The 22,750-nt window shown below is 37.3% G+C and overlaps 1 protein-coding gene across 1 annotated transcript in view; it reads right to left on the bottom strand.

Annotated features, from left to right (window-relative positions):
* The window catches only part of LOC102860488 (stromelysin-2-like), a 28,989-nt gene extending 8,656 nt beyond the window's left edge, over positions 1-20,333 (bottom strand). The window contains exons 1-11 of the mRNA XM_006887349.1: positions 20,195-20,333; positions 15,124-15,178; positions 14,547-14,583; positions 13,474-13,706; positions 13,240-13,388; positions 12,969-13,097; positions 9,480-9,644; positions 9,151-9,295; positions 8,044-8,177; positions 4,904-5,060; positions 2,621-2,724 (exon numbers count right to left, since the gene is read on the bottom strand). Of these exons, the coding sequence (XP_006887411.1) occupies positions 2,621-2,724; positions 4,904-5,060; positions 8,044-8,177; positions 9,151-9,295; positions 9,480-9,644; positions 12,969-13,097; positions 13,240-13,388; positions 13,474-13,706; positions 14,547-14,583; positions 15,124-15,178; positions 20,195-20,333 (1,447 nt within the window). The remainder of the gene's footprint in view (positions 1-2,620; positions 2,725-4,903; positions 5,061-8,043; positions 8,178-9,150; positions 9,296-9,479; positions 9,645-12,968; positions 13,098-13,239; positions 13,389-13,473; positions 13,707-14,546; positions 14,584-15,123; positions 15,179-20,194) is intronic.
* Positions 20,334-22,750: the final 2,417 nt, after the last annotated feature.

The raw sequence follows: 22,750 nt of genomic DNA, 5'->3' as shown, positions 1-22,750 counted from the left end.
CACCAACCCTTCACCCTTCCCAGCATCATGTCCCTCTCCCAAGGAATGGCACCTCCTAGCAACCTGTCCAGTGTACGTGAGGCGAGACCTCATCATTCTTGCCTCCAAAAAGCACTCCAGCTGCACCCTCTCCAAGACATAACTCTTTGTTCTCTTGGCCATCCATTGGATGTTCAGTGCTCTTCTCCTACACCACACCTCAAAGATGTAAATTCTTTTTCTGTCATCCTTATTCATTGTCCATTTCTTGGATGCATTGCTAGTAATCAGAAAGGCTGTCGCCTAAATCAGATACACCTTAGTTCTCAAACCGACATCACTACTCCTCAATAATTTGGAAAAGTCTCTAACTGCAGATTTTCTCAGTTCAATATGTCTCATTTCCTGACTGCTCACTCCAAGCGTGTTAATTGTGGACCCAAGCAAGATAAAGCTGTTTATAGATTGAATCCCCTCTCCATTCATCATGACACTGCCAATTGGACTAGATAGAAAGACTCAAAACAGTGAAAATGACAGTCCTACCAAAAGCAATCTATGTGTTTAACACAATTTCAATACAGATACCAAACTAAATTTTAAAAGAGACAGAAAGGCAATTGTAAAGTTTATTTGGAGAAGAAAGAGACTCCTTACTAAACAAAGCACATTTAAAAACAAAAGCGAAGGAGGGGTGACCATAGCACTCCCTTATCTGAAAACCTACTAACAGCTTTAAAAACCAAAACAGTATAGTGCTGGTAAAATGACAGACACATAGACTAATGGAACAAAACTGAGACCTTAAAAATTAACTTATCTACCTATGATCAAATGGTATTCAACAAAGAAACAAAATCTATCAAACAAGCAAATAACAACCTCTTCAACAAATGGTGCTGGCAAAACTAGACATCTACCTGCATAAAACTGAAGCACATTCCACACCTCATACCATAAATAAAAAAACAACTCAAGGTAGATTAGAGACTGAAGGGTAAGGCCCAATACCTTAAAGATCATAAGAGACAAAATGGGATCAAACTTAAAAGCACTAGCTTATGGTATAAGCAGGCTGGCAAATATACCCACAATTGCACAAGGAGAAGATAACATTGATGAATGGGACCTTCTAAAGATTGGGTGCATCAAAAGCTTTTTCCAACAGGATAAAAAGAAAACCTAGTAAGGAGGGGTAGGGGACCCCTTTTGCCAATGACTTTTCAGACAAAGATCTCATAACGAAAGCTTACAGAATATTACAGTGCCTCCACCAAAAACAATAAAAAAAATGCTAACAACCCTACTTAAAAATGGGCCAAAGACATGCAACAACCTTTTACAGAAGAATGCATTTGGATGACAAATAGACACGGGGGGGGGGGGGAATGCTCAAAATCACTGGCAATAAGAGACATGCAAATTAAAACCAAATGAGATACCACCTCAGCCCAGTAGCAGTGGAAAAGTTTAACAAGACAGAAGTAATAAATGTTGCAGAGGATGTGAAGATATCGGAATGCTCACACATTATTGGTGAGATTGTAAAATGTTACAACAACTCTGGAAGTCAGTTTGGTGTTTCCTCAAAAAGCTAAACATAGAAATTCCATATGATCCAGTAATCCCACTGCTAGGAATATAGCCCAAGGAAAATAGGACTACCCACAAACTAAGATTTGCAAACCTATGTTCATAGCCAGTCACTCACAATAGTAAGAAAATAGAAACAGCTTAAATGTCAATCAACAAATGAGTAGATTGAGAAATTGTGGTAAATTCACATGAAATATTTTGTAACATTCAAGAGCAATGATTAAAAATATATATAACATGGAAGAGATTAGAGAGCACTTTTCAGAGTTAACAACTCAGTTTCATAAGAACAAACACTGCAATACGACTATTGTAAAAATAGAAAAATAACTAGTTAGATACATAAAAAAGGTCCAAAGGGAGAAGGGAATAGGGCAGGAGGCTGAGGAGGGTGAGGGGAGAAAATTACAGGGTCACAGAGCTTGGTGGGTGAAGGGAGGAGGTGAAGAAGGAATTAGGAAAAATCCAGTGGGTATCTGAAAGATAAGGGAATGGTAAGCATAGATGAATGGTGGCTAATTTTCGAAACACAAGTGGGAATAATCATATGTAACACAATGTGAATGAAAGAATGTGTGAAACGTAATGTATATGAATGAAGAACAGTATATCTGAATTTTGTATGTGACTCAAGATAAAATAAAGAAAAAAGGGTCCTCTGGGGACACAAGAGATATGATTATATTCTGGCAGTTCAAATTCAACAGGAACACCTTGAGGAAAGATGAACATGCCCCTCCTACTTGATTTACCGTGATGGAAATGTAATGGAGGTTCAGCTATGAGTTGATTTTGATTCAACAACAATAAAAATACATTTAAAAAATGGCTATAGTGTGAGACATCATTCTTTGATTTTATATACTGATGTGAGAAATTCATAGAAAAAAATGTAAACACAAACTACATAAATCTTGTAGATTGCAAAGTGAAAAGATAAAAGAGTGAATGATTTAGAAATTGTTTTGACTTTCTGCTTTACTATTATGCCATAAACTGTCCACTGGTGCCCTATTGTAAAAAAAACAAATCAATAGCCTCTTACCAAATGTTTCAAATACAGCATCAATCTTTGGCTCAATTCCTGGAAAGTCCTCAGTTATTAGTCTGGGGAAGCCTTGATCCATGGACTGGCTATTCTCATCAAATCTGCAACAAAAGAAATACAGCTTAGTATTTATGTGAACCCCTTATTACCTACAAGTATAAAATTACATCAATATCCCAACGTGAAATGCTGGATAATCTTTTCAAGTGGTACAAAGGTCTACAATAATTATTACTGTCCATGGCTTATTAAACTCAGCACTTAAAACTGTATTTTCCCAAAAACAGAAATATCTTGCCATTCTAGAAAGTCCGAACACATGTCTGAAGTCAGTTTTCCAAGTCTGAATGTTACAAAATGTATTTGTGGCCCTTTTAGTAAAAAATATATCAGGACTGTGTTCTGTGTTACACTGGTAATCAAAACATAAAATCTACCAACTGCTCTACAGGAGCAAGATGGGAAGTCTCACAAACTTGATGTGTAATTGTAAGTTGGAATTAACTCACAGACAGTGGGCTTAGTTTTGGGGTTGTGTGTACATACAGGACCACAATGAAATACCATCTCACTCCAGTGGCAGTGCAAAGTTTAGTAGGGCAGCAAGTAGTAAATGTTGGAGGGAGCAGGGAGAGGTGGGAACTCTAATACACTGTTGGTGGGATTGTAAAGTGGTGCAACCACAGTAGAAGACTAGGTGTCTTCTCAAAAAGTTGAAAATACAAACTCCGTATGACCCAGCTATTCCACTATTAGGAATACACCCCAAGGAAATTAGAACTGAGACACAAATGGATATTTGCATGCCAATGTTTATATCAGCATTATTGGCCATCACAAGAAAATGGAAACAGCCCAAATGTCCAACCACAACAGAATGGATTGAGCAATTGTGGTACATTCACACAATCGAATACTATACAGCACTCAGGAACAATGATTTTGAAAAATACTATGTAACTTGGGAGAGACTGGAGAGCATTATGCTGAGTGAATTAACACAGTCTCATAAGGAAAATACTGCATAAGACCATTATTGTGAAAATAGAAGGATAACTAGTAAAACATGTATGGGCACTCAAGGAGAGGAGGGTTGAGGATGGGAGGGGTGAAACCACAGGATTTCACAGTATGGTGGGTGAAAGAAAAGGTGGAAGTAATGGGAAGGATCTGAGAGAAAAGACAGGGTAATGATGGCCAAGGTCAAATGGTGATTAATTTTTGTAAAACATAATGCATGAGAATGATTGTGTGCAAGCCAGTGCGAATGAAGAATAGTGTGAAACACAATGCGTATAAACTTTGTAAGTAAAGCAATTTCAGAAAAAAAAGTAAAGCAAGCAAATAAGAAAACCCATATGCAACACTAAAGTGTGAACTACAGCTCATTATGGAGATGGCACAGGACCTGACAGATTTTGTCCCATGGTGCTTGGAGTTGTCATAAATCAGGAAATGATTTAATGGCAGCTAACAACAATTATTATAGAAGAGAGAGAGAGAGAGAGAGAGAGAGAGAGAGAGAGAGAGAGAGAGAGAGAGAATATGTAATGGAAACAAAGTAAATACATTTATTGGCAAAAAATAAAATGCTGATTCTCTACCATACTAGACTCCTGTAGATTTTGTCTCTAGAACTTGTTATATTAGAGGTTCTTTTGGTAGCTTAATGATAAGGAATTGTGTTGCCAAAGCAAAGGTATGCAGTTTGAATTTACCAGCTCTGCCATGGAAAAAGGCACAGGATAGAGCAGGGTTTAGAGCTGTTGTACATAGAGTCACTATGAGTCACAGGTGGCTCGACAGCAGGGTTTAGAGCTGTTGTACATAGAGTCACTATGAGTCACAGATGGCTCGACAGCACGTAACAACAACAGCCATGGAAAAAAGATAGGCCTTCTCTTCCCATACAATTTATTGCTTCTGAAAACCCACTTGAGAATCAACTAGGGATTGTTTCCAACTCAAAGGTACAAAAAAACCAGAACATGGATGTCACCTGGTGACTGAAGAAGGCCAACACACAAAATGTGACTTTAACAGAAGTCTGGACCTTACTTGTCTTACGTGTCTTTTTATATATTTTGGCCCTTGGCTGTATCACTCAGTGATCAGCTTTTATTAGAACTCTTTGTTACATCTAGAAAGTTGAGTAACTATTAGTTGTTTTCAGAGGAAACGAGAAAGGGTAGGAGGATTCAGAGATGATTTTAGAAGAAGAAAAATAAACACCCTTATTAGGCTCCCTACAAAATCATTCCTAATCCTATTTTGTCTTACCTCCAGTATTTGTCATCTACAAAAAAGTAGGTTTTATTTTTCTTATCAGAAACAGCTGCATCAATTTTCTCAACGGTTGGAGGAAAGCCTAGCATGTGGATGCTTTTTGGATAACCTGCTTGCAGCACATTTCCATTACTGGCCCAGAACTGATTCCCTGTGAAAAATAAATTCAGAAAATTTTGAGTGAAGGCTTTTGGTTTTAGAAATTACTTTAACATGTTATTTAATTAAGATAAAATTTTAGTTTTCATTCCAACTAAGACTCCAAATAGCAGGTTATTAATAAATACACTTTGGCAATTAATTAATTAATTAATCCATTAATCCATGAAAGAAGATGCATTATTATACATGAATTATAGTCACCAATCTTAGGTGTTTTTTTCCCAATTCTGGATGGCGTCTTAATCTAAATTTATAACCTAGATTTTCTTGTCAAGCTTCATATCTACATGTCAGCTGCTTACTGGACACTTCCTCTTGAAATTTGCCATAATCACCAAGTAAAATCTGTGTTGCTTCTCTGGAATCCACTCAAGCTTGGGGAAATTAGGATCATGTTCTGCCATCAGTTTCTTTGTTTTATTTTCTTCTCTTCCTGTCTCCCCAAGTCTGAATTGCTTCCTTATATTTGTGGCCAGCCAATCTAAAATGCCAATCTATTGTGTATTTCTCTTGTTTTGACTATTCTAGATGATTTGTGCTCATATGAGCAGTTAAAGAGAAACCTTTTTTTTCTTTGTTGTGTACCATCAAATCGGATCCGACTGGCAGAGGAGATCGCCCCTCCTTCTCCAGCAGATCATCTGGCGGATTTGAAACTCGTGCCTTCGGGATTGCAGGGCAGCCTCTTGCCACAAGGCCACCTGAGCTCCCTTAACCCTTACTTTTGAGCAGTAGCTTTTATGTTGAAGAACTTCCTACTTTCTGCATGTTTTCTTCTTGCTACATGGGAAAGCTCTTCTCTCTCTCTCCCCCCCCCTTTTTTTTTTAGCTTCATGCCATGTTATAACCTCTTTTAGGGAGTCTCTGATTAGTCTTGGGTTCCTCTGAATTTGCACAGACCCTAGAATCGCTCAATTCCATCATTGCTAACCACATAGCTGTGTATCTCCAGTTTTATTCCACCAGCATCTTTACAGAAGAAAAATAAGCAGTCTCCTCCTATTAAGAGTTCTAGCCTCAGAAACCCAATGGAAGTTTGCTCTCAGTTGACTTTGCCTCAGTGGCAGGAAGTTAGTGCTGATGACGTCCGTTCTGTTTCCTCTCTAAAATATGAGCCCCTTTAGTTATAATCTCTATTGACTAGCACAGCACCTAGAACATAGTAAAACTTCCCAGACAAACAAACACTAATGGACAGTAGCAGTGATTTACAGTGATTTATAGTGATATAATACTTTATAATTTATCGTGAAATTTTGCATGTTTCATTTAATCCTAAGAAAGAAAAAAATTAAGTCACCAGAAATGAATATTAAAAATTTAAAATCCCTATAGCGTTAGACATTTATAAACTCTGCAAATAATTTATAATTCAGTGGGGGAAAATAAGGTGGAAATTTTCAAAATTCAAGCATTAATAATGAAAATATTACATAACAAAACTTGCAGTCTTGGAAATTACATAAAGCAAAACTAGAAAGAAAGAAGCATTTATAAGCTTAAACATTCACATTAAAAAGGAAGAACAGGCTTAATATTAGGCCCAATAGAGACTGAGGGAACAAACCCCAAGACTGTCAGCCTTGGAACCTGGAACAAAAATTGCCTCTTTGGCTCAACTTGTAACCAAACAATTAATGCACCTAGAAGATAAATAATATCAGAAGAGAGGCATTCAGAATAATCAACTAGGTAAGATCAAAAAGGCTGGAACCACTCAAGAGATAAAGCTCAGAAGCAGAAAAGGTAAGATAGGATTAATAGAAACAGGAATCACAGGTGAAATGAGAAGAGTGTGATCACATATTTTAATTAATGCCATAAACTAAAGGACTTGTAACTAAATGGTGAATGAAAAAAGCAATTGACTTTTCAACTTTCACTCAAACTACAATGAAGCAAATAACAAAATTTCTATTTTTCCTTCCTAAAAAAGAATTATGAAAGAAGAAAAGCTGCAACTTAATGAGGTAAATATTAAACCTATGAAGGTTATAAGTATTTTGGATAGATGTTAAATTAAATGAAAAATGAAACTATCATGAAATAAAAAGTTCATTCTTTATAAAGTTTACAAAATATTTTATTAAAGAGATAGTTCTATTAGTCAGTTTGTTAGTCCTTGCTTTAATACTGGTAAACTCTGTTTGGATAAAATTTTAGGCTGTTAACTGAAAGACTGGTGGTTCAAACCCATCAGTAGATTCTCAAAAGAAAGATTTGTCAACCTGCTTCCATCAAGATGACGGCTTTGGAAATTCTACTGGCTAGTTCTACTCTAGCATATGCGGTCACTATGAGTAGGAATAAACTATTGTTAACTATCTGATGGGGTCCTGGTAAGGATCTGCACTTTAATCTTGAAGGGACAAGGCTCAAATCCACTAGTTAGTCCACAAAAGAATGATGGAGCATCTACTCCCGTGCAGTTAGCTGCCACTGGAAACCCACTGGAGGATTGGCTATGAATTTGTTCCAACTCCACTACACACAATAACAAAAACTACATGGTACCTTAATGCGTAACCTTCAAAGATTAACTTTATTACCGTACAGCACAACTCCTTACCGTATAGGCCACAAGACCTCTATTATGTAACAAAGTGTGTGTGTTCTTTAATCCTTATCCAGTCCTTTTGTTTTTTTCAGAAAAAATAATGGAGCCATTTATCAAGTTTAGGAAATATTTTAGGATTTTCATCAAAATTGCCTTGTGTCTACAAATATTTTATTATATTGAAGCTTTTCTACCTATGAATATACATTTTTAATCTGTTATTTAAGTCCCACTGAATAGTTTTAAATGAAGCATATAATGTTCTATGTAGACATTTAATTTAAATAGTAGTAGCACTAGGAGAAAAATTAAAAAGAAATTCATAAAACACTTAAAAGAAAATTCATGTCTTAATGAAATTTTTGCAACAATATTTCTTTCAACAACAGGGACGACATTCTTATGTAATATTCACCTTTAAATAGAAAGACAATATCCTTGACCTCAACTTCATATGCAGCATCCAATTTTGACGGAAGAGAGGGCCAATATAAGGAAATTGAAAACAATATAGGTTTATGATTCATGCGAATTTTTCGCCAATAATATCTGTAATACATAAAAAGGAGTTGAAGATGTCATCCTTCATTAGTTATTTGTGAAGATGAGGAAATGAGCCTAATTTTTTGTCTGTCACTTTTCTTAAGACTGAATTGAATTCTAGGTCTCTAGGATCTTCAACAACAGTGTTATTATTAACTTGGTTTATGTTCTAAAGCCTATATCAATATACATATAATGCACTCATTCATACACAGCAGAAAAGATCATATTTATATTTGCATATGAGTTAATCATAATTGGAAATATACAAAGGAATAAGAAGAATATGTTGAGATAAAAAGGGATTTGCCTTTTGACTATTTCCGGCTTTGATTCTATATTTTGTCATAAGCATCCATCATTCTTTTCCAAAATGAATAAATTGGTGGAGTTGCATTTAATAGACAATGTGGAGCTACTGATGGCTTTTTAAAGAAATTTATTGTTAATGATACATAAAGAGATAATTATTCATTTATTCTAATCATCTATTAAATGTGCCAGGTCTATTCCAGGTTTGGAGAATATGTAAGTGAACCAAACAGATAAAAAAATTCCCATATTTATAGACTTTATATTACATTAACCAAAAATCATACTTGGTAAGTCAGTTAAAAAAATTACCTGAACAATATTAAGAGGTAAAAAACACAATGAGAATTAGATCTGAATGATTTAAAACCTTAGAGGAAACATTTTATTTAACATATCTGTCAAGTTTTCATTGTTTTTTAATCTATGCATTGTAGGGCAAAAGAATAATAATTTTAAGAATCATATCAACTCATTGCTGCTGAGTCAAAACAAACTAGCTAATCATCCATTAGGTTTTGAAAGCTATCAATTGCAGAAGACTACCCAGCTTTCTTCCTGGGGACTGCTGGTTAATACGAACTGCCAGAGAGCCATGGTCTGTGGGTTAGAGGTGCAATTCTCTATAGAATAGACAAGGGGGGAAAAGCCAACTTTCCAGTCTCACCTATCTTTAAAGAAGAGAATTTCCCCTCTCAAAGTGCTGACTGCATCAAAGGACAAGTCAGGGTCGCACACAGATGGTGCCTTAGATTTTGAACGAACGGGTTTCACGGGCACCGTGGTTTTATCAGAGGAGGGAGGTGGAGGTCCTAAAAGAGAACAAATGAATGAATATAAACCTTACAAGAAGTGGGAAGCTATGTTAATCACTATGTCTTTTAAGCATTCTCAAAGTGCTCTGAGTTGAAATGTCTTGTAGCATTTCAAGTTTCCTGAAAACCACCATTGTTTCCCTGTAGCATCACACGCCTTATTTTTTCCGATATCACTCACCATAGAGGGATTGAATGCCATTTACATCAGTCTGAGAAAGGTGCAAGTGGAAATGGTCTGCAAGTTTATTGTAGAAAGGCTTCATCACAGCTTTGGGGTCATCTGAATGAAAGAGACCCAGGGAATGGCCAACTTCATGAGCAGCCACAAAGAATAATTTGGTCCCTGTGTGAAAAATCATAAACATTCAGCTATTTAGCACATAAATGTACATACATAATGCATGGTAGCTGTACAGGCCACACTTAGAATTCCACAATGACTTCTTACTTGTGCCACAAATATGTTTTTAAGATTGACTTGCAGACATGATGAACCTCTTCTTTTGCTATTTAGTATCTCTGAAAACCCACCGAAGGATCAACTCTGGGTCATTTTCAACTTGATGTACAACGACCACCACCTGTTGTTGCTTATACAAGATAATCTGAGGGCTTTATTTTAGTTCCATATTTGAAGTGTTTCTTAAGGCAATCTTCTCAATGACACACAGATAGACATTTCTCTGGTACTCCCTGCTTTCAGCCAAGATCCATCTGACATTAGCTATAATATCCTTAGTGCCATGATCTCTTCTAAATCGAGCCTGCACTTCAGGCAGTTCTCTGTTGACGTGCTGTTCCAGCCGTTTTTGGATGATCTTCAGCAGAATCTTGATTGCATGTTATCAATGATATTTTTTTATAATTTTCACACTCTTTTGGATCACCTTTCTTTGGAATTCGAACAAATATAGATCTCTTCCAGTCGTAGGCCAGGTGGATTGTCCTCCAGATTTCATTACACAACTTGGTGAATATGTCCAGGGCAGCATCTGTTTGTTGAAATATGTCAATCAGCATACCATCAACTACTGGGGTCTTGTTTTTTTTGCCAATTCTTTCAAAGAACCTGAACTTCCTCCTTCATCACCACAGGCTCTTGCTTATATGTTGTTTCATTAAATTCTTCTGTGCCCACCAAGTCCTTTTGGTACAGTGACTCTGTATACTCTTTCCATCTTTTTTTAATGCTTCCTGCATCTTTTAATATTCTGCCCAAAGCATCCTTAAGTATTGCAACTTGAGGTTTGGATTTGTTCTTCTATTCCTTGGACTAGGAGGCAGTAGTCAGAACAGAGCAAGGAAACACTGCATGGTTCAAAATTGGGAAAGGTATGCATCAAGGATGTGTCCTATCTCCATATCTTTTCAATCTATTTGCAGAACAGATTTTCTGGGAGGCTGGGCTTTATGAGGAGAAGTGTGACATCAGGATTGGAGGTAGACTTATCAACAATCTGTGTTGTGTAGATGACACAACCTAGATTGCTGAAACTGAGGAGGGCCTGAAGCCCTTGCTGCAGAAAGTCAAGAATTGCAACCTTCAGTATGGACTGAGGATCAATATCAAGAAAAAAAAGATTCTCACCACTGGGCCTATTGGCAGCATGATGAAAGATGGCGAAGAGATTGAGATTGTTGACAGCTGCAATTTGCTTGGCTCTACAATCAGCACTCTTGGTACCAGTAGCCAGGACATTAAAAGATGAATTGCATTGGGAAAGTCTGCTGTCAGAGACCTCTCCAAGGTATTGAGGAGCAACAATATCAGTCTGGAGACTAAGGTGCACCTGGTACAGGTCATGGTCTTTGCCATTACTTGCTATGCTTCAGAGAGCTGTATAATTACTAAGGATGATAGAAGGAGAGTTGATACCTTTGAGCTTTTGTGCTGGAGAAGAGTATTGAATATACCATGGACTGCTAGGAGAACAAACAAGTTCATCCTGGAGAGGGTGAAGCGAGGCTGCTTCTTGGAGTCAAGGATTCTAAAACTTCATCTGACATACTTTGGACATGTTGCAAGGAAGGACCAGTACTTGGAGAGGGAGGTCATACGTGGGAGGGTGGAGGGACAGTGCAGGACAGGACGACCCTAGATGAGGTGGATTGATTCTGTCACTGGGGTAATGGGGATAGACGTGTTGGAGACAACAAGATTGGCAAGGAATAGAGCAGGGATTAGGGCTGTTGTACATAGGGTTGCTATGAGTCGCAAGTGACTCGATGGCAAATAATAACAATAACAACTTAAGACAATAGTTTCAGGAAATCTTGTAGTCCCACCCTCAACAAGCCAGTAAGTCTGTTTATTTGTTGTTTGGTGAGGGGTTTGGGTTTTTGGTGTTTTTTTTTAAAGGAACATAAGGTTCTATTCCACACTCTTCTCCCATTCTCTCAGGCTCCATCTATTTTGGTCCTTTTAACAGTGGTCAGTGGTGGTAGTCAGCACCATCTAGCTCTTTTGGCCTCAAGGTATGGAAGGCCATGGCTTGTGTAGAATATTTGTTTTATAGACAAGATTCTACTTTGAGTCTTCAATCTATTATTTCCCCTCTGCTTCAGATGAATAGAGAACAACAGTTACACAGTGGCTAACGGGCTTCTATGAATTCAGACTATTTTTCAAACTCTTAAGCTACAAAACTGTTATTTCTAGTAGACATTTAACCTGAGTTGTTCTACATGCTCTTCATCATAATAAATTAATTTTTGGCAGTTAAAACTTCTCTGTAATAGGTACAATTGGATATACACATAAAATAGCCACGTGACTCATAACTGTTTTCAGAAACATAAAGATAGCTGGATACAACTTGTCTTTATATTATAAAGAAAGTCTTATTGAAATCAGTAATAGAATTAGTTTTGCCAAGACTCTAAGCAATTATTGTAAAGGTAATTTTTCAGATAAAGTAGGTTTTCCTATGCAACCTGAACATCATTTATGAAATATCTATAATGATAACAAGGATTTCAACCAATCTCAGAAGTAGCAACTGTCTCAATGAAATGTTTATAAATTTTTATAACCATTTCAAAAATGTATGTATCTATATAATAACTTACAATCAATTTTAGTCACAATATAGAGTTTGGACATGCATAACTATACATATAATACTATATATAATACTAATAATATTAATAATAATAATTAATAATAATATTGAACCTCTCTGATGGTCCAATCCACCAGCAGTGCCATGGAGGAAAGATGAAAAATCTCCTGTACAATGTATAGCCTCCTGAAAACCTATTGGAGGGACAGCTCTGAAGGGATTATAACTTGATGGTAATGAGCTGAGTGTTTATATACTTATAATGACTCATAGCTGACCCTTCACTATTCTCCTACAGAGCAGCTGATTTGTATTCAAACCGTATGCCTTTGGACTGGCAATTCCTTAAGTTACCGGATCTCCATAATTGAAATAAACTTGAATGGTACATATTGTGCTTGAAATAATATGCAGGAAAGAGGAAAAAAGGCAGACATTTTCTAAAAGTAAGTTTTGAAACAAAGAGTATTCTGGTTACCACTGAAATAATCACAAATTCCAGCCAATTAAGACATTTCTTTTCCCACTTATTCTAGATATTTAAATTCTTCCTTGACAGAGACAAGGATAAACTCTGAAATTACTCTGAGAGATTTATGACTCACCTGAATTATCCTCTGCCCATTGTTCATCATCGTAAAAATGAATGTCTCCATATAACCCTTCTCCTGGTGGATAGGCATGAGCCTTACCAAATTCAGATGCGTAATGAGGTAAAAAGACATCTTTATGACCTAATGGAAAAATTTTCATATTAGAAAGATGAGTACATAGAATTTTTTTTTGGTGTTTTCTAATAAAAATGTCATCTGATAAATCTGTGTGTCTATTTTAAAAATTATTTTTATATTTATTGGTTGGGTTTTTGTTTTTTACCTCTACTCATAAAAGAGATCATTATGTCCGCCTCTCCTTCATAAATTCTGGAGAATGTGAGAGGAGTCACCTCCTCCCAGAGTTTCAGAGCCCTCTCAATGGCAGAATCAGTAGTATCTCTTGACAGCTTCGGTATATAGTTTACAATCCTGTAAAAGAAACGTAGAGACATGTTCTTCTGTGACAATGAAATTGTGTTTTTACCTTATGTGAATACCTCTTTGGACACATTACCTGTAAGTAAGGTTATTTTTCTTCCACTTGGGTGAGCAAGGAAAGACACTGCAGTTACTAATGGTGGAGACTCCACATATGGGCTTACGCATCACCTCCAGATTGTCCGCATCCATATTCTCAGCCACTGGCAACCCAAAGGACTGCTGCATTTGTTGGATATTTTTAACCATGACACTGCTGTCATTTCTCCTCATATCTTTTCCAAGATTATAGTCATTTTCTAGGTATTTCTAATAGAATAAAAAAACCATAAATATCAGGTAATTTTTGCATGTCTAGAGCTGCCCCAATTTCATATTATGTTTTATTTATTCTGTAGCTGAAACAAAAGTAAATAGCACACTTAATTTGATTTTTTAATTATGAATCCTGTTTTTATTGTTTTATCCTGGTGGTTTTGTGGTTGATGATAGGTTTCACCAAGTCAACTCACACAAGACCCTATGAACAACGCATTTGAACCTTCCCTATCCTATGCTCCTGTCCTTTTTTGGTACTAATTATTACATTACATAAAGTTTGCCAAGAAAGTAAGGATATGAAGTTGAGAATTTAGATTGGCATATTTTTTAAAAAGGAACAAAATTAGTGAGTGAGTTTACCCAACTTTTCCCATTTTAATTTGTTTGTATAAAACTATCTAAGAATGCATAACACAAATTCTGCTGCCCAAACATGATAAAAAAATAACAGAAACATCATTAGTTTATATCAGTGGAATACCAAACATGCCCTCAGGATTCCTGTAATTATTTTAACTGAAGAAATCGAACAGCTAGAAAAGTCATATGTTTTCCATTTATTCTTTTTATTAAGTTTCAAAGGTATTACTACATTTTACAATCACCTTAAGTAATTATATTTTCTACCTAGGATATTTTCTTTTGGTCTCTCTCTTTAGACAAAAGAAGCTTTTACTTCTAGTACTTCAATATTCTCTGATCCTAAATTATCCCAGCACAATAACTTTCAATCTCAAGTCATTCTCCTTTGTATTAGAAAATAAAATAAGCACACTTATTTCTCCACTTGGGCTGGTTATAGTTGTTATAGTGTCTATCTCTAATTACCTGGACAAAATCCATGTTTGGTTCTTCTTTCACTGTCCTGTCAAGTGGATAACCGAAGCAAAGTGGTAGATATAATAACACAAAGATGATAAGCTGCTCCGTTCTCATTGTCTTCACTAAAAGAAGCCACCTTCTCTGTCTATTGCCTTTTTATCTCTATGTTCTAGTCACTGGACTTATATAGAGTGGTAACTCTTAGATCATGAAGTGTGTTAGGTGACTCATGTGTATGTGTTTGTTTGTGAGAGAGAGTGTGTGTGGTTGTGGTTTTTTTTTAATCTGAATAACATAAAGAAAAGTCACCAAAATTCAATCTGAAAATGATGCAAACTTTATTAAAAACTTTCCTTGACCTTCTCAATTTGCATAAAAGAACCTCTAGGAAATGGCTTTCATATTTACAAAGAGGACAAGATAATTTATGTTTGTGTGTTTATTGAGAGAAAAGTTGACAAGTCTGGTAAAAGATCAAAAGATCTTACTTTCCTCAGGATAGAAGAAAGAAGGAGAGTCATGAAGAGAATATGTAACTATTCCTTTCAAACAACTGCCTCCTTTGTTATGAGAACAGAATTGCCTTGGGGCCCAGCCGTTGTTACTGAACATTTTGATCAAAGATCCTATAAAAGAATCTGAATCAAAAAAGGGAAAATGCAGGACATAATTTAAAATTCTCATGGACTTTAGATTTCTGAAGTCATGGATGGTGAATGCTGAACAAACTCTACTATATCTTAAACATGTACTTTCAAGTGATTGGGGACTGAACATAAGTGTGCAGGAATGTTCCCCTTGGCGTTACACACTATCTCCACACCACTTGAGGTTGATTGATTAGAATATGGTCTTCAGAAATTTGAGGCTCTTGTTACTTCTTATGCATCTACAAGTAGGACATTGAATGACAGAAGTAACATCAACACCTTTGAATTCTGGTATTGGAGAGGAGTATTGAATGTCCCATGGACTTCCAAAAGAACAAACAAGTCTGTCTCAGAGGAAGTGCAACTATGGTGGATGCTTCTTAGAGGCAAGAACAGAGAAATTTTGTCTCACATACTTTGGGCATATTGTCAGGAGGAGTCAGTCTTGGAAAAAGACATCATTCTGACAAAGGTGGAAAGTCAGAGAAATAGACTAAGGCATTCAATAAGATGGACACAAACAGAGGTATGTACATCAGTGTTCATAGCAACGTTATTCACAATCACAGGAACACAGAAACACCCCAAATGTTCAACCAAAATCAAATGGATTGAGAAATAGTGGAACATTCACAAAATGGAATACTATGCAGCACTCAGGAGCAATGATTTAGAAAATTGCTACATAACTTGAGAGAGACCGGAAAGCATTATGTTGAGTGAACTAACTTAGACTCATAAGGACAAATATTGCATAAGACCGTTATTATAAAAGTAAAAGGATAACTAATAAACCTGTATTGGGATCCAAGGGAGGAAAAGGTAGGAACAGAGGGTGAGGGTGGACAGGGGGACATCATAGGGTGGCACAATTTGGTGGTGGGAGGGAGTCAATAAGAGAAATTAGAACAATGTGGTGGGGATATGGAAAGACAAGTAATGGTGAGCATCTAAAACAATCAATGGAATGATTGTATGAAGTACACTTGAAAGAAGAATGATGTGAACAATGTATACACATTTCTGTATACAAACCGACAGAAAATATTTCAAAAAACCCAACCAAACAAAAAAGATGGATTGACATAGTGACCATAACAGTGGGTTTGAACATATTCTGCAGATGGTACGAGAAAAGGTAAGGTGAAGGTCTGTTGCTCACAGGTTCGCTATGAGTTGTAGAAACTTCATGGCATTAACTACAAAAACAAATCCCTTTTATCATACTGATCACTGATTCAGACAAGTCAACTTTTGGCAAGGATTTGCTGGATGGAATGGAGGAAAAGGAAATCAGTTTGAAAATTAGAAGGCTGGGGTTTTACAGTCATATTCAAAGTCAGTGGAGTGATTTTAATACATGCATGGTATTTGAAAGTCATTCATTTCTCTCAACCATAATAATATGGTGGATATAAAGTCATTCATTAGGGAGCTCTCGGGGTGTGTTTCTTAGGGAATTGTACTGATAATGCAAAAATAAGACTTTTTCTGATCATTCTAAACCACCAGTGCCTCAGCAGGAGAAAGATAAGTAATCTTTCCCTGTGTGTTACAGCCTCTGAAAACCTGCTGGCGGGTCAGCTATACGTCATTTCTGACTCAAGAACAAAAAGAGAAGCAAAACTTCCTTCAGAGGGCTGTCAGGATTACGTGACATGCTCCTTGCCCCTTGAGCCCAGTATGACTCAGAGACCCTGTCCTATGCTGTGCCATCCTCACAATTTCAGACACACTTGAATCCATTGCTGCACTGTGTAATCTATAAGGTTGAGAGTCTTTTTCTCTTTTAGCAACCCTCCCACCTCCCATGCATGATGTCCCCTTCCAAGGAATAGCTTCTCCTATCAACATGCCCAAAGTAATTGAAATGAAGCTTTTATCTACTTGGCCTCCAAGGAGGACTCTGGCAGAATATTCTCCAAGAAATATCTGTTTGTTCTTTTGAAAGTCCATAGGATATTCAGTAATTTTCTCCATTACCAGGTTTCAAAGGCACCAATTTAACTTCTGTCGTCCTTATTCATTGCCCAGCTACAAGCAGCATAGTATCTTGCTTAGTGTTCCTCACTTAATGTTCTATAAATATTATTCCTATTTATTTTAATGTCTATTTTATTGTTTGATTTCTTATAGTTTTCTAAAACAAGATTTGAAGGATTTTATATAATAAAGGTAAGAAAAAGGGGTAGTATTAATAAGTTAAAGATTATACAAACACATGCTAAAAAATCCTAATGTGTATAATAAAAGTATAATAAATAGTGATATTCCAGGACTGGACAATGGAAATAGTTCATGCTTGGTAGAAGCAATGAGGGAAACCATTACTAAATACAGAATTTGAAACAATATTAAGAGGAACTAAAATGTGATATACTTTTGTTTTGCTATCATGAAATTGTAGTTCTAAAGAATGTTGGTAATAAAATATTCCTTGTCAAAAAAATATTTTGTTGTTCTAAGTTTTAGCTACCTAGTGTGGCCTTCCATTCCTACCATGTATAAATTCAATTACATACACTCCTTTACACAGAATGTAACCTAAAAAAGTTGCTACTAGTTTCATTTCAACTGGACACAGTTTTCAAATTAATAGTCTGTTCACTTATTTCACATTTTAAACTCCTAAAACACAAAAAATTTAATAGACTGAAAGAATTAAACTCAAGTCACTATTTTTGTTTTTATAAATATTAAATATCACCATTTGTTTTAAAAACACTCTTTTATTTAACTTTTTATTGTGGTTTCAGAAAAATTTTAAAGAACCAGTTGATTTTAATGGTTTATGCATACTTTGTTTCATGATATTAATTTCAGCCATGATGATGCAAAACCAGTCTTTCAGTTTTCTTTCTGGGTTTACTGTTTATGTTTCTAATTATTTTCCAATTCTCTTTTTCTCTGAGGTTTCTCCTCAGGACAGTGTTCTTTGTTGTTGTTGTTTTGTTTTGTTTTTTTATTTTCATCTCCTATGGTTAATTATTCTAAGAAGTGTGTGAGTACCTACCTCTCTGGTGTTATTGTTGTTGTTGTTAGGTGCCATCAAGTTGCCTGCAACCAATAGCGACCCTATATACTGCACCTCTGAAACCTGGCCTGTACCGAACCAGTACTGACTCCAACACACTGTATCGGTCCATCTCATCCGGGGTCTTCCTCTCCTGCACTGTCCTTCCACCCTTCCGAGCATGATGTCATTCTCCAAGGATTGGTCCCTCCTGGCCTCAGGCCCAAAGTATGTGAGATGAAGCTGCAAAATCCTAGTTTCCAAGGAGACACTTGGTTTCACCCTCTCCAAGACAGACTTATTTGTTTTCTTGGCAGTTCAAGACTTCTTCAGCACCACAACTGGAAAGTGTTGATGTTCCCTGACCAGGAAGAAGACACAGATATACACAGAAACCTCCTCTCCACTTCAACATAAGTACACAAGAGCCTACCTAAACTCTTTATTGGTCTGGTTTGTACCCTCCATAAATGGGCCTAACTTTTCTCTATCTTATCCTGCTCTCCTCTCAACTTTCTTACTTGTCTCAAAGGTCGAAGGCCATTTGCCATTTGAATCCAACAACATCCAACACCGGCCTCAATTCTCAAACACCTAAAGGTTTCACTCCAATTGAACTAAGAACCCAAAGTCACTCTCTGAGGTGCCCAAGGACTGATCACTCCCCTTTCTGTTATCCCTTTCCCTCCTCTGGGCTTCGGGCCCCTCCTGACACTTGATGCAATTGAATTCCTCTGATTCTGCCAGATTCTACATGTCCCCAGCTCTATTTTACCTCAGTATGGAAGGCAGAGTGGTCCCAGGGACAGTCCTTTGTTCTGCCTCCTCTAAAACTTGAGCACTTTCAGCATTATGGAAAATTTGAAACATTCTCAAATTTCGTATCCTAAATTTGGCTTGTTGGATCCATCTGCCCTTCAAAACATAGCTACTGAAATAGCAAATGGTCAGAGGTTACCTGTACTCAAACTTTCTTTACTATCCACTTTCATGTTTCTCTCTCTCTGCTTATCCTACTCAACATTTGAGCTCTTCATGATTAACCTCCTAGTTAAAAATAAATCTTTTTTTTTTCATTTTCTTGAGAACCGACGTTTATTCAAAGTTATGGAATACAGAAAGACTAGTGCTGTCATTTTTAAAGTTCTTTATGTTCAGGAGTTCCTATGTTTTGTTTTGTTTTAATTACACTAGTATATTTACAAAATTTAAATACATTGTTTTGCAGAACAGATTCTTCCAATTTCTCTCACCCATCCCACCCAGCAAATTGTACAACTCCATGATTAACCCTCCCTCCCTTTTGCGACTATCTCTAGGTTATTAATTGGGTAAGCAATATATTCTGGGTTTTTTAGAAGGCTTGTTTTGTTTTTCCCAATTTTTTTTATGCTGCCTGCTATTTTCTTGACATTATATGAAATTTTTCTTTGTTAAGTAATTTCTATTCAGTCTTTAGGTTGTTGGTAGCTCTTTACCATATGAAATGATTACTTCAATGCAGGTTGAAAATGTTTTCCTTATTGGGAAGGAAAGCTTGTTCCATTGGAGATCCTTTTGGTCTTGGGCAACAAGAAAGTTTGCCTTTCCTAAAGTCCTTCAAGTCCTCTCTGGTCTGCAGAGCAGCCCCACAGGAATCTCTTCCAAGTGCAATCAGCCTGTCCTAAAGTCTGTGATTGCCTTTATGTTTGGAGATGTGACCAGGTTCCCTAATTGATGCAGTGTCCTGTTTTTTTGTTTTGTTTTGTTTTTTTGTTATCAGACACCTAGTAATGCTGTTGTTTTCTTTATTACATTTTTAAAATAAGGAAAATTATATTTTTCTATATACATATATATGGAAAATAGAATTGATACTAAAAAAGGAAGGATCAATTCTAGAAGCTCCAATCATATTGCATAACAAGAATACCAAGCAATGTCCATGTCTTTCTCCCTTTGGATGAAAACCTGTACTTTGCCCAGACAGGTGTATTAGGCGGCATTCTCACGTTCCCAATGAGCCTGCTTCTTCATGGCCTCACACTCTGGCCTCTGCTCCTTGTTGTTGGGATACAGTTTGTTTTTATGGGATGTGCAGGCAGGTCCTCCAGGTACCTCAATGTGCCCTCTATTGTCATGCACATCCATGGTGTCTTTCCTAAAGTCTGCTTTTACCTTGATGGTTGCCCATTGTCCTTGATAGTCCTTTGACTTTAGACCAGCTTCCCTAACTGATGCAGTTTCTCCAGGTTGTTGTTGTTGTTATGTGCCATTGAATAGCCTGTAACCCATAGCGACCCTATGTCTAGCACCTCTGAAGCCCGCCTTGTCCTGAGCCAGTCTCACTGACTCTGACACACCTATCCTCATTGCCATTGTTACTGTATCAATCCATCTCATTGGGGTCTTCCTCTCCTGTTCTGTCCCTCCAACATTCCAAGTATGATATCCTTCTCCAAGGATTGATCCTTCCTGGCCACATGCCCAAAGCATGTGAGGCGAAGCTTCAAAATCCTAGCCTCCAAGGAGAAACTTGGTTTCACCTTCTCCAAGACAGACCTGTTTGTTTTCTTGGCCATCCATGGTATGTTCAAGACTCTTCTCCAGTACCACAACTCAAAGGCATCAATTCTTCTGTCATCATTGTCCAGCTCTTTGATGCATATAGCAAATAATTGTGAAGACTATGGAATGAATCAGGTACACCTCAGTCTCTAGACTGACATCATTACTTCTCAGTACTCTGGAAAGGTCCCTGACACCAGATTTATCTAATGCAATTCTTTTGATTTTGACTGTGGAGCCGAGCAAGCTGTGACTCTTAACAAACTCTCTCTCTTCTCCATCCATCATGGTGCTGTTAATTGGCCCAATGGTGAGAATCTCAGTCTTCTTGATGTTGAGCTTCAATCCATATTGAAGACTACAGTCCTTTGTCTACAGCAAGTGTTTCAGCTCCTCCTCAGCTTCAGCAAGCAAGGTTGTGTCATCTGCATAATGTAAGTTGGTAAAGTTCCTCCAATCCTGTTGCCACATTTCTCCTCATAAAGCCCAGTCTCCTGCACGGTCTCTTATGCATATTGATTGAAAAGGTAAGGAGACAAGATGTGTCTCTAATACACTCCCTTCTTGATTTTGAACCATGCAGTGTTTCCCCGCTCTGTTCTGAGGACTGCTTCCTGATCCAAGTATAGGTTTCACATGAGCACATTCTCCTCAAGGTTAACCACAATTTGTGGGAATCAAATATTTTTGGGAGAAGGCCCAAACTTCCCAGAATCCTGGGATCCTCCCCACTCTGGGTGCTTGGGGTGAGGGGATGTATGTGGGGGCGTGAGGGGGAGAGGAGGAGCCTGATTGATAAAGCTGTAGAAAAAAAGGCATTGGTGGGTTATATCGTGGGTCCTTGGCATTCAGTCCTCTTGTGCTTTCTCCTCCGTTTCTTGGCTTTGGTCTTGGTTTTGGTCTTGGGGGTACAGGGCTTCATCATGAGAATGGTTTCTTGGCCCTGGTGGGCCTTGATGCAGTGCCTCGGTCACATGCTCCCCAGTTCTCAAACTTGTACTTGGAATCAGCTCCAAACTCCTTCTTCCAGTTAGTTGAGTGGCACCCTGCACCAGATGCCCTCACGGAAACTCACTCTGCAGTCCTTGTTGCTGGGGATACAGGGCCCCGAGGCCCACTCTGTGCATTCGCTCCCTGGGCCGCCTTTCTTTACTTTATCTTTCTTTTTGGCTGCCCAGAAGCGAATGCCAATAGTGTGAGAAAGGCAAGGAGGAAGGCTGTATCTCTCTGGATTCAGATGGTGTTTTGCTCCCTCCTACGCCCAGTCCCAAGGTGGGCCTTTTTGATTAACTGATGGTTGGAGTCACTTACTATGCATCTAAAAGCTGCACAATGTATAAAGATGACAGAAGAATTGACATCTTTGAACTGTGCTGTTTGAAAAGAGTGCTGAATATCTCCTGGACTGTGAAAAGAGCAAACATATCTTAGATGTAGAAAGTGCAGCCAGAGTATCCTTAAAGGCAAAGATGATAAAGCTTCACCTCACATATTTCAGAGTTGTTGCTAGGAGAGCTATTCCTTGGAAAGGGACATCATGCTCTCAAATATGGAAGAAAGGCCAAAGAGAGGAAGAACCTCAACCAGGTAAGTTGACACAGTGATTGCTGCAATGGGCTCGAGTGTATCAGGAAGTGTGAAGATGGTACAAGATAGGACAGAATTCAAATCTCTTGTTCATGGAATCACTACAGGTTGTACTCATCTCAGCAACACCTAACAATAACATAATCAACTGAGTAATTGCAATTATTGGTAAAGACAGAGAATTCCCTTAACCCCATAATCAACTTTCAGCTACATTCTGAAAAAAGTGAATCTCTTGGAAGGATTAATTCGGTCACCTCAAGGCCTGGGATTCTCAATTTTGAGGTGAACAGGTCTCAAAATACACTCTCCTTATAGAGAGAGCAATATGGCCAAGGAGTAGATATATAAAAAGATTGTCTAAAAGTATTATATTTTAGGGCATTATTTTTATCGTAGGAGTATGCAATGAG

The sequence above is a fragment of the Elephantulus edwardii genome, unplaced genomic scaffold (assembly GCF_000299155.1).
Source record: "Elephantulus edwardii isolate Elephantulus edwardi_28Jun2011 unplaced genomic scaffold, EleEdw1.0 scaffold00056, whole genome shotgun sequence".
In the NCBI taxonomy this organism is placed as follows: domain Eukaryota; kingdom Metazoa; phylum Chordata; class Mammalia; order Macroscelidea; family Macroscelididae; genus Elephantulus; species Elephantulus edwardii.
The sequence above is the reverse complement of the archived record's forward strand: the minus strand, read 5'-3'. Positions and strand labels throughout refer to the sequence as shown.